This window comes from Temnothorax nylanderi, unplaced genomic scaffold (genome assembly GCF_030848795.1).
Source record: "Temnothorax nylanderi isolate EJ_2023f unplaced genomic scaffold, tnyl_v1.0 TNYL_tig0002_pilon, whole genome shotgun sequence".
NCBI lineage: Eukaryota > Metazoa > Arthropoda > Insecta > Hymenoptera > Formicidae > Temnothorax > Temnothorax nylanderi.
The window spans coordinates 2,844,610-2,857,331 of NW_027249064.1; the positions used below are offsets into that span (position 1 = coordinate 2,844,610).

General features: G+C 35.6%; 1 protein-coding gene and 1 long non-coding RNA gene across 9 annotated transcripts in view; one reads left to right on the plus strand and one right to left on the minus strand.

Moving 5' to 3' along the window:
* The window catches only part of Mctp (multiple C2 domain and transmembrane region protein), a 31,224-nt gene that overhangs the window by 6,504 nt on the left and 11,998 nt on the right, over positions 1-12,722 (plus strand). For 3 of the 8 annotated variants that reach the window (XM_071700300.1, XM_071700310.1, XM_071700308.1), the window contains exons 3-8: positions 2,306-2,710; positions 5,377-5,652; positions 5,999-6,141; positions 6,436-6,627; positions 11,293-11,441; positions 12,097-12,502. In XM_071700300.1, coding sequence (XP_071556401.1) covers positions 2,306-2,710; positions 5,377-5,652; positions 5,999-6,141; positions 6,436-6,627; positions 11,293-11,441; positions 12,097-12,502 — 1,571 coding nt within the window. The other 5 variants (XM_071700267.1, XM_071700272.1, XM_071700290.1 and 2 more) reach the window with 3 other exon arrangements.
* LOC139769430 (uncharacterized) overlaps positions 1,991-12,722 on the minus strand; it is an 81,137-nt gene continuing 70,405 nt past the window's right edge. Inside the window, exon 7 of the long non-coding RNA XR_011717558.1 lies at positions 1,991-2,771. This is a non-coding gene — a long non-coding RNA (uncharacterized lncRNA). The remainder of the gene's footprint in view (positions 2,772-12,722) is intronic.

Consider the following 12,722-nt stretch of genomic DNA (forward strand, 5'->3'; position numbering starts at 1 on the left):
TAATTTATTTAGCGATAGCCAAACATTTCTTACTATCTAGGATGAACAGTAGAATCCTACGAATAAAAATTGTAATGTAACAATAGTTTCTTCAATGTTCGATAAGATGATTATCGGATTCCTCCTATTTCTGGGACGCGTCGACAAATGTAATATTCCAACTAGATGATCGGAATACCAGATGTCCGTGATACATTAGCGCGTTAAGATGATTTCCGGTGAAAGGGGGACAAAATTCAATAAACGACGAATGCATTTGCCCTCTACAACTCAACACTTCCGGGAATCCACGTCCAGAAGGCGTGATTTCGCGTCACATTGCACGATATTTTTGCTAATGAAAACTTGACTGCAAAATTAACAGAGAATTTAATAAAAATTACGTTCATATCGGGTGCTCTGTACATCAGATTTACGTCAAGACATTATAATTGCATTTCCGTCGTAAATTGTTCTTTTGTTGATGCAATAATTACTTTTTGCAAATCCAATAAGAGCAATAAAAGCACTTTAATTTAGATACAATAATTCTTTACTTAATACAATAATTCAATACTTAATACTTTTTCAATAAGAGGAGTATTCTGTAATAAATAAGTAAATAATGTGCCAGCTATTATAGATGTCGGAAATGTATATCGATTGCGCGTCACATCATCGTTTCTGGAATATAATGAAAAGTATACTAAGTCTTTTAAAGACATTGTGATGAGTATTACTATGTTTAATAATACAGACGGATCGATATGCTTACATGTGAGTACGTATAATGTACTTCCCTTGTAATTCTTCTAAAAGCATTATGTGTTTTTCCTTATATCCATTCACAGGGTCCAAGCTCACTCGGTTTCTGTTTTGCGTTACATCGACACATGTTTTCAATTCGACCAAGGATGGAAAATACTTGTTATATAACATAACGTTTTAAGTACATACCAAAATTGGGTTGATAAAATAGAAACTATAATTTACTAATTATAGCACACAGACAAATAAATAAATTAATAATTAATATATATATGTTTTAATAATATAAATATTAATAATACAAATACAGAGGAATATTTTTAAATGTGCGAAATAAAAAACATTAGTTCTAAAATGTTAAACTTGGATAGTAAATACATATATAATTAATATGTACGGGGTGTCTGGTAATAGTAACATCGCTCGTGAGTTAAATTGAATAGAAAAATCCTTTACCATTTTGCGATTCTTGCAACAATTAATGAGAAATTAATTAATAAAGATCTGCAGATGAGTGCTCATCTGCGCGATTCAGTGACGAGGGAAGAGACAGTCCATTAATTAATTAAACATTAATTAATTAAAAATGGATTATATTAATTATATTAGAGATGGTTAGAAATAATAGTAAATAGTCAGTATTCCATTATTTATTCCATTATAAGAATGTTGAAATATAACGACGATCTTTGCCGTCAGAGACGTTAAAAAGACGTCGAAAAGTTAAATACCTCCTTAAAATGATTTAATAAACCTTGTATGCTTGACATACATATGACCACGTTTTAAAATATTTAATTACCAACGTAGCATAAACAAAGAGAATGTTACAACAAAAATTTTCATCCGAGTAAAAGCCTGGTGTAAAATATTCAACGTATCGGAACCACGGTCACCAATATCTATAAACAATATTTTCGAATCATATTCAATATACTCTACCTGTCTGTTGGAAAATTCGTCGCACAATTGCTGCTGTCAAAAATATTATCTGAAAATGTTGCAAACGCTATTGATTCGTTATGCAATATTTTGTTAGCAACAAAATTTGATTTGTGATTTCAAGATATTAAAGTATTACATCTTTTGTTTTGAAAATTCAGATCATTTATTCGTTTGTTTAAAACAAATTATTCAAAAAGTGCGAGTTAAATAATAATAGAAGCGTATAAAATAGAGAAAAAATTTTCTATAGTTTTGTAGCACATAATATCAATTTTCTAAAAACATGAATTTAGAACAATTCAGAAATAAACTCTTTAATTAAACGCAGATAATTAATACACATTGCAGCAAATCAGACAAATGCAAGTTGTCTCATAACTGTTATACAACTGTATTTATAGTTTCGTTAGAACTTATTGAGAATAGGAGTGTCTATTAATAAGTTATCCGTGCACATTAAATCAAATTACTCCATCAAGGTTGTTTGTACCTTGTTTATTCAAGTTTTTTCGCTGTCTACATGATAAAGTTTGCCACGACAACGCCAATAAAACTTTTCTTCTCCGTGCACTCGGTGTCGTAACTCGATCGGGAATTGCATTTCAACTTGCAGGTAACACTTGCGCTCAAGAGAGATCCAGATTAAACTTGAACGGGAGCCGTCAGCTCTCGAAAAGCGCCACGGAGCTCCGGGACAGCGGGATCGCGAACAGCTCGCCGTCGAGGCGAGGCGATGGATCGGGCGAGTCCGGCACCGTCCATCATCATCGACATCATCGGCATCACGGGACATCGGTGGCCCAACGCACTCACACTTTCTTCGCGACTCTGAAGAGTCGCTGGGCGCGCAGCAGGAGCAAGGAGCGGAAGAAGTCCAAGGATGCCGGTAGTGCACAGGACGCGAGCCAACTCAAGAATCCCGGTGCCGAGTCCGACTACGCCGCCGATTACTCCTCCGAGCACAGCAGAAGTTCCTCAGCCACACAGAGCCCGGCCAGGCACTGCCTCAATCGCCCAGGTGAGAGATGTTTTTCTGACCGACATTCCACGCGGGCGGCCTTGTGCCGAATTTGCCTAATCTAGAAGAACAGATCTTAAATTGAAATATATAGCTAATAAAAAAAATTTTAGACCTGAGAAAGAGGTGCAAGATTAAAAGGCAGTGTAATGCTTCTGCATGTGCGCCGATGACCTGGTTATAAAGTTTCCTCTATATCTGATAGCGTCTATATTTACATATTGCATATCTACAACAACCTTGCATGGTCTGATTTTCAAATGGAACGCAAGTTTTGATTTATCTTTATGCCTTATGTCTTTTCATGTTATCCAGTTAAATAAAATAAATGTAAAAGTTATAAAATAATAGTCTAAAAAATCGGCAAAAATGCCTAAAATATTATTAATAAAAAAACGTATTAATAAATCGATTTTTAGATATTTTAAAATTCTCTGAGTAATTATTAATTAAGTAGGAAAAACAATCTAGAAATTAAGAAATATATCAAATCTATTTTTAATATATATAAAAATGTATATGTATAAATTTTAATATGTATAAGAATGATATTATCATTCAATTCACAAATGGGTTGTGATAGAAAATTTTTTATTACGTTGTACTGCTATACAGCATTAAATGCATAGTGAATTGAAACACTGTCATGTAAATGAAGCATTAAACAGCTCTGTTTGCATCGTTTGCAACAATGCTTTTCAGCTAATATTTGATAAAACATTAATGCCTCCAATGCATCATCTCGAGTGCTTTATTTATTTAATATCCCGAGAGGACTCGAGTCTTTCTCATAAATGATCATATTTGAAGGAATAACAAACATTTATTTTCTTCTTTATATTAATTATTTAAACGTACTTAAATAATAATTATTTTTTATTACATTTAAATTTTATCTAGTATCATTTAGTATTAATAAAAATCGATGTTATCGAGAACTTCATTTAGCTTTTTCAAAATTTTCCTATAGGAATTTTATTCCCCGAAGCGTTCTGCGCGGAGAAATAACAAATAGTGGTTCGATTATAATCAAGTTTTGTTTCAATTCAGCTATTCAAGTATCTCAAGCATTCTCAATGGTTCAAGAAATGAAATTCTGATTATAAATTTTAAAAAATGCGACTTTTGATTTCATCAATTCATTTATATTACAATACCAGGCAAATTCCCGATGTTCTTTTTCATTTCTCGTTTTTACAATATAAATTTAAAATACGCCAGTACAAATACTATATCAACATTTACATTTAAACAAATAATTACTCTTCTAAAAGAGTATGGCTTTTTTAATCCGTTTATCAAGTCTATAATGTTGCACGTTCTTATGCAATTGCCAGTTGTTTTGTTCCAAGTTGTTACTTTGTATAATAAAAGTTAAAACGCACTGATCTACGGTACAGATGACTATCTAAGGGTTAAAATATTTAACCTTTGGAACTATGTCTGGGTTACACGGATGCAATCTAGAATATCGAAGAATGAATATTTATCGCATTCATTTGAATAACTGATTGCTACGGAAGTTGCTGCATTTTCAAGCGAATTAATTAAGTTTATTGACAAGTCACTCGGCTCAGAAATTGATCCTTCTTGCAGGACAGTTGTGTCGCGCGAATTAATATCCTGGCGGGACAGAGTATAAATTCACGTTGGAATACGAATGCGTACACTTTAAAAGATGAGCCAATCAATCATCACACATCTGAAATATGTTCTGCGTAAAATATATTAAAAAGACAGATAACAATTTCGAATATTTGTAAATATGCACGAATAATATTTGTTATTTTCCAACGAGCGATTAACTAAAGTACCGCGATCAACGATCAACGTAAATAGTTTTACATGCGTAATTTATACGTGCAAATAATTACTTATCCAAATTGTACATAGCGTTGATTATCAGTATGCAAATATTGCGCTCTTGGTAATGTAACGTGAATTTATTTGGAGAGCACGCGGAGGAGAATATTGAGCGAGCGATTGGTACCTAACGCCAAAAGTCGACATGCGCGGCACGTTTTAGACCTCATTACATCGATTGATCCGAAATGATCCAGCACGAATACTGACGTGCATCGCTATACTTAGACAAATTAACTCGAAAGACTTCTCTTGTGTATTTTTCTCTGTTCTATAATGCAAGCGCCACAGCGCGCATAATGGTTTTTAAATATCCTTAAAGTTGTAGAATCGTATCGGCGACATTTGCATAATTACATTCTCCTTATCTAATCGCATTTTTATTTTTGCGACGTTCTCGGAAAACTTTCAGTAATTTGATTCTCTATTTGTTCGATTTCGCTGTGCATATAAAAGCGTACAATCAAATGTAAAATCTCACTTAAATTTGCACGTATTCGATGTATATCATTTTCCCTACAGTACTGTTTTACATTTTTAAAAATCCAATTGAGTTGTCTAAAAGTAAAGAAAATTAATAAAATTAATTAAACGATGTAAGTTAAGTATGTAACTTACCAGAAAACTCAGAAGATGAAGTCATATATTATTTAAACTAAAATCGGAATTTTTTATAGAAGACACTTGATAAGACACGACTTTTATTTATTTCCAATGATCACATTTGTGGCGAAAATCACGGATATCGCTATCACACCGAGCCAAAAGGAATGATGATAAAGCAATGCATATTGAATGCGCAGAATCTCCATTGGCACGCAGTAGCAGAGAAAAGACTGTGATTGTGCAAGAGGATAACGCCGGCGGAAAATGCAGCGAGGGATTCTCCAAAGGATCCGTGAGCTTTCAGAAGGAAGAGCATATGAGCGAGGAACCTCGACGTTCCTTCAGCCAAGAGGGCGACTTTCTTCAGGACGAGATGACACGAAAGAGAGAACAAGCGTTGAGGCAACATGCCTTCTTCCAACTTCGTTTGCACATAAGAAGAGGCGCAAACCTCGTTGCGATGGACAGAGGCGGTAAGGAAAAAAAATCAAACTTCAACTATCTTTGATTAGAGATACAATATGACTTATATTCGTTTTTAAAATAAAAAAAACCGTGAAAGAAGTTATCATAATAATTGCTTTGCAAGTTAAACACTATTGAATACAAATGTATTGCACATTATGAAAAATGCGGTTTAAAATTGCTGTAAATTCGTTTAAAGTTGTATGGATGTGTCGACAATTTTATGCCAATAAATAAAATATGGCTCGAGACATTCGTGCCCTATTTGTGAAGCTAAGAATCATCGTATTTATCGCATAACCGTAAATTTCACGATATATGGTTTATGGTTTGCGGTTTGCTTTATGATTTCAGGCGCGAGCGATCCTTATGTGAAAGTAAAATGCTCAGGGCGATTACTGCACAAATCGCGAACCGTTCATCGCGATCTAAATCCAGTTTGGGACGAAAGCATCACCTTGCCTATAGAAGATCCTTTTCAGCCACTTACTATCAAGGTATTTAGTGCTTTTCTTCATATCAAAATTTTGAATACATATTCATGCTAATGAGCATCTTTTCAAATTACTGCAAAGAATTTATTGCGAAAAATATCACCCTAGGCAGGGTTTGAATAATTTTTAATTTAATTTAATCCGTAATAATTCAAACTGTTTAATAAAATACACAATTAGATGTTTGAAAAATAATTTGTATTTTATTTGAATAAAAGAATTATTGTAGAACTTATCTGTATTCTAATTACTTAAAACGTTCTAATGATCATCAAACGGTTTTTTATATGTTGACAGGTTTTCGATTACGATTGGGGCCTGCAGGATGATTTTATGGGAGCCGCTATATTGGACCTCACGCAACTCGATCTTGGACATGCTCAAGATATAACATTAGAACTTAAAGATCCGGACAGACCAAAGCAACATTTAGGCGAAATCCACCTAACAGCTACACTTTGGCCGAGAAATCAACAAGAAAAAGAACAGGTACTTTATCCTCTTCAATCCGATAGAATACATTTAAGAATCTTTTTTATCTTTCACCTGGATTTATTTATCCATGAGATGACTGGCTAATCAGCCATGATATACATATACATAATACCAACAAATATTAAACAATATAAAAAATGAAATGTTGAAGAAGTATCAACAAGAAGTAGCTCCGTAAAGGATTAAGTAAGGGGCGATAAGCTAACAATAAGTCGATCGTTCTCATCTTGGTAGAGAGATGGATGTGCCCGTGCGTATATTTATAGCGTGTATATGAAGAATGGGGAACTGGGTTGTGAGGGAAGTATACGCGCCCGCGTCCGTATTACGATATCGACTTGTCGTTGAAAGTGGAGTGCAAGGCCTGGCTTTTATCGCGCAGCAGCTCTACTTATGTATTAACTATTATTAAACGCCATTCCGTGAGAAATAACTAATTGTAAGTGGAATACTTCTCGGGTATTATACATTAAATCCAATTTATTTACGAATTAATAGTAATTTACGTAATAAACTTAGTTTTGTTGCAACAATTAATGCGCTTATTTCAAATGCGTTGCACTTAGGTCATTTAGACTTTGCAATTGCATAGGCCACAATGCTCTAACGTTTAATTTGTATTAATCTTAATGATAATTACTTTTAATAAATACTTGGAATATTTCTTTTAGAATTTGGTTGTTACGTGCAATTTGCACAAAGTTTAAATTGGCCTCAAATAATTGCTCACCTGATTTTAAAGATAGTAATTTAGCCTTCAGAAAGAGGTGCTTTCACACCACAAGTCTCTCTTTATTAAAATCTAATTTTGTATCCGTTAATATTTTCTCTTGATAAATTATAAAATAAAATTAAGCATAGAAAAATGAGATACAAGCAAATGAATACATAATTAGTGAATTAATTATTGACAAATAATATCCCTCTACATTTTCATTAAGGAAATATCGATTGCGAGGCTAAAAACTGTCAGTTGAAATATGCTGTTATCGGACACTCTGTGTATCTATAAAGTTGGTTGATAAGCGTACGTAATATGCCTTCTATACATTACGTGTGATATGTTCCCATATATCACATTGAACATATTAATAGCCTATCGTAATCCGATGCTATAATCCGATGCTATAATCCAATGCTATAATCCGAAGCAATCATTTTTTTTTAGATAAGATCTTTTAGCCGGTATTAACGATCTGGAACTTTAATCCTCTTATAATATTAAAAAAAAATTTTGATCTTATCAAATGCAACCGCGCTTTATCTTTTCAGAAATCTGATTCGATAATGAGTTAATTATAAATACATATTTAATACGGAATAAAAGAGTTTACAAAAGAATATATAAAAAAGTTCAATATTTTATTTTTATAATAGCACACACACACACACACGCGTGTGTACTTCTTGAAGTCCTTTAAGTTTGACTTCGAGATTAGTTTCTTTGAATGAAAGAGTTTTTAAATAAAGGAGAATATTTCTCCACATTCTAATTAGATAAATAATTCTTTTCTTCTTACATTAAACAAATTTGCTATTGCACTATATGATATCTCTTTTCCTATCTCTACGAGTTGAGAAACGCTCGCGTCAGACCGCGTGTTTCGCGGTTACGGCATCATGTATACACAATGCCTCAATGTTTGCCGACATAACATTGCTCGTGTGAAGAATGGAGAGGGAGAAGAAGCCCAGCTGGCCGGCACGCTTCGCACGCAGGTTGCCGATGAAGAACGACTTAGTAGTCAGACGACTTTTGCCGTCTTACTTTGCGAGCACGACAGGTGCTTCGCGCTTATCAGTGCGGTGCCGATTCGATACCGGCACGGGAAATGTATTCCATTGTGCGTTGGTAACGAGTTCACTTTTGTTCCTGATAAGAGACTTCCGACGATTGGCCGTGTGCGCACGCAACCGAATTGTATTCCTCCGTCTGTATTTTCCAGCGTGACTCACTGGCGCTAATCGGCGGTATCGTATACTGTTGGTCGTCGAGAGGAAGTGCTTATATTCGCACTTCACAATTTTTGTAAACAAGATACAAGTGAATCAGTGTGTAAATCTATGCTCGCGGACACTTTTTCTCCCACATTTTTTTCTTCTCTTGCGCGTGTCAGTCGCTGGCGTTGCCGCGTCGAGTGTAAGACATAAGCTTTTAACGCGACTTTTAAGTTCTTCAGATTATCAGTTTCGAGTGTTTGCTGTAAGAGATTTCTTCTTTTACGAGAAATTGTTATAAGAAGTGTATATCGTGTAATCGTGTAAGAAGTGACATATAAAGTTGAGTGTAAATGTTAACATTTTAGATTTCGGAAAATATATTAATTTATGGAAAAATTGTAAAGTTTCTCAACGCTTATTGCATAAGAGATGCAGAATCATCGCGTTTAAACGTAACTTGTATATTTCCGCTGGATAATAAGTTCCGATAAAACATGCTTAAACGCTCTTATTAAGAATTGCGACATACTGAGTGACGATGTCGAATAAAAGACGAAAGACAGAGACCATCTCCGAAGAAATCTTGTTTTGCCACTTTCGACGTGAGTCCTTGAAAGATACAAGCCGATTGAACGAAAGATGAGAACGAGTTCACAGTTATTTCGCTGCTAAGGAGAACTATGGAATTCGTAATAAACTCATCGACGAAAATAACACGTTAAACAGACGCTTTCTACGAAGGAAAATATTCACAATTCCGTCATACTTGCTTCGAAACGTTCAAAGCAGTTTTCACTCGCAAGAGTAATCCTCGCGAAGAAGAGACCCGGAAACGTATTGAATTTGAAATCGATAGTACGTTCAATCTGTGTCCGGTCGCAACACATTCGAAGGACGAAGTCGATGCCTCCACCTCGAAGAAGAGCGATCGACAAAACATGCAAAATTGATATAAAGAGAGAACCCCGATCGAAGCTGCAATCGTCGCATCCAAAATGGACACCGCGCCCGAAATAGACTTCTCATCTGAACCAAATATCGCGGGTGAACTTAACACTATGCCCCAGATCGAAGTTACGTCGGAAAATGCCAAAGTTACGTCTGAGAACGACGTCGCGTCCGCGGAGATAACGGCCACGTCGCCGTCGGAGAAGAATTCCGACGACGTGTCTAAAGTCGACACTGCATCTGAAATTCACGTAGTGTCTAATACGTATGTGGCATCTAATAAAATGGATGTGGTAGCTACCGATATATCATCCGATATTACGGATGTGGCATCTAATAAAGTAAATACGGTATTTACTGATAGATTATCCGATATTGCCGTGCCTCTCAGAGGTTTGCCCCGGAAACCAGATCGACGAGAAAGACGTCATTCTATCGAGGTATTAGATCGATCCGTATCAAAACATAAATTCGAGAGGGATTTCGCTGAGGCGGAAAGCGACGCTGCCGTGAGCGACGCCGGTGTCTCGGCGTCGCACGGCAATTTTTGCGGAAATATTCAGCACGAGGAGGAGAATTCGAGAGAATTGAGTTCTGTCGCAAGCGAAAAATCCAAGATTCAGCAAACGTTTGAAATTGAAGAACTCCCGAGGGTGAAACGAATCGAAGGACTATTTGTTAAGACGAATTCCGAAATTACGGAGGGAGGATCGAGTGCTGTCGACGTCGAGAAATCGAAGCTCGAGGAAGCATCGGCGATGATAGGAGTTTGGAAGACGCGAGTGCCTGAAGGACTGTCCACCGAAAGCTTCTCTGGAATCAAGAAACGGAAAGCAAAGGGTTCATTAGGAAGTTGTCTAAAGCGGAAGGTGGATTTGATAGAGAGAATACTGGAGGATCAGGTGGAGCGAATTTGGGACGAGAACGTGGAGAAGCATACGTGGCTGCAACCGATCGAGACGTGGATCACCGATCACCGCAGGCCCTCTTCTAATTACACGTTAATGCACTCTCAATCCGTTGACGCGACCGACAACGCGACGGATGCCAATCAGGATGCCATGCCGGAACCTACGTACGATTTCAAGTTCACACCGGCGACGGGAGAGGACGAGGAACCGAAGATCGAGAACAGATTGACGGAAGGTCGACGAGCCGCGAGAGCCGACGAGTCAAGGATCGAGAACAAGATAACTGAACATTTGCGAAAATTGCGAAATCGAGCTGTTTCTCCAAAATCGAATCGATTTGAACCAGCAAGTTTGAACACGCAGCTGAACAAGCAAGAGATTGTTTCCCCATACGTGGAAAATGGAGAGAAAAATCCAAATGTTTTAAGTGACCCCGGCGTCTTGGAAGTGAGGGAAGTCAAACGCCATGATCTTCTGGACAAGCTGAAAGGCAATGTTAAAGAGAAGATGGAGGACATTCATAGGGTAGAGTCATAAAAAAGAATTTTTTAATCTTTAAATCCGCGTTTATATCTGTATTATCAAATAAAATTTTTTTACGGCAATATACGTAATAGACATTAAACACAAGAATATTAATAAAATTTCAAAAAAGCGATTTTGTAGAAAATTATTTTGTGCAAATTGTTTCTTGAATAGTAAAACTTTATCAATAAAAGAAGGAATCGAACAATCATAGTGGATTCTGTACGTAGTCGCTTTTGTTTTCAATTTGCAATTATACGGTGTTGTAATACAAATCCTGCATTAGTCTCCCTAGTGATACTTTTATTTAGCGTTCCATTTTTCTACATTGCAGTATTTTCAGAGAACTAATCGATTGGCGGACGTGAATAGACGATTGAAATCACAAATATGGAGTTCGGTGGTGACGATTGTGCTCGTCGAGGCAAAGAATTTGTTGCCAATGGACATTGACGGTTTGTCGGATCCTTACGTGAAATTTCGGTACATAAAATTTAATATTATAAAATGGAATGCATAACTTGCTCATTCTGATTACTTTTTGTTGTTAGCGAATGCAATTTTTTAAATAGATATTGCTTTGAAATTTGCTTTAATAGAAAAATCTAGATTGTCTTCTTTTTATAGATTGTTTTTCTACTAATTGCTTATTATAAAATTTTTAAACATTTTTAAATTAAAGTAATTAGTTTAATCAAGTTATGATATTTCATTCCTGTTTGTTATTCCTGTTTGTTATTCATTCCTGTTTGATAAAATTCATTTTTAATCGCAATTATTAAATTTACATTAATAATCTTCCCAAAAGCGCATTTTAATATAAATGTTTTGATGAAATGAATGTTTTTGAAATTTATTCTTGAATTTCTTTTATTGATTTATTATTTTATCGTATTTAACATGTTTATAAATATTTATAATATAAATATAAATGTAAATATAAATTGATATTAATATTATAATTTTTTAATATTGCAATATCAAACTTGTTTTTTTAATCGTAGAATGAAAATTATTCTGTTTTTTATAGTAAAATCAAATGAAATGTAATCTCGGAGATATTAGCAATTCAGGCTACAGTCGTTTACACTGCGAAACTTTTGCTATAAAAACTAGAGTCCCGTATACTAATTTGCAGACTGGGCACGGAGAAATACAAATCGAAAGTCGTTAACAAAACATTGAATCCAATTTGGTTGGAGCAGTTTGACCTCCATCTCTATGAGGATCCGTATCTGGGACAAGAGTTGGAAGTGACGGTTTGGGACAGAGATAGGAGTCATCAGGACGATTTAATGGGCAAGACGGTAATCGATCTGGCGACTCTTGAGCGAGAGACCACGCATCGGCTATGTCGCGAACTCGAGGATGGTTCGGGCACTATCTTTTTACTTTTGACGATAAGCGGCACCACAGCCAGCGAGACAATCAGCGATTTGGCCGCGCACGAGGAAACGCCGGTAGAACACACACAATTGGTTCAACGATATTCCGTTATGAACACTTTGCAGAGGGTACGCGACGTAGGTCACTTGACAGTGAAGGTAATTAGAAACGATTAGCATTAATTGTTAACATGCTAGCATTGGAGTGTTAACTTTTTTAGAATGTCGGGAAGGCATGAAGTAAGAATAGTAATAATTAATGTACAGGACATGTACGACCTATATTTCCCGAAATAGGTCGCAACTTTTTTGAGTATTTTGCTCACGTCGAGAATGAAGGAAAGTTCTAACATATTTATAGGTCTGAAAATTCATTTTT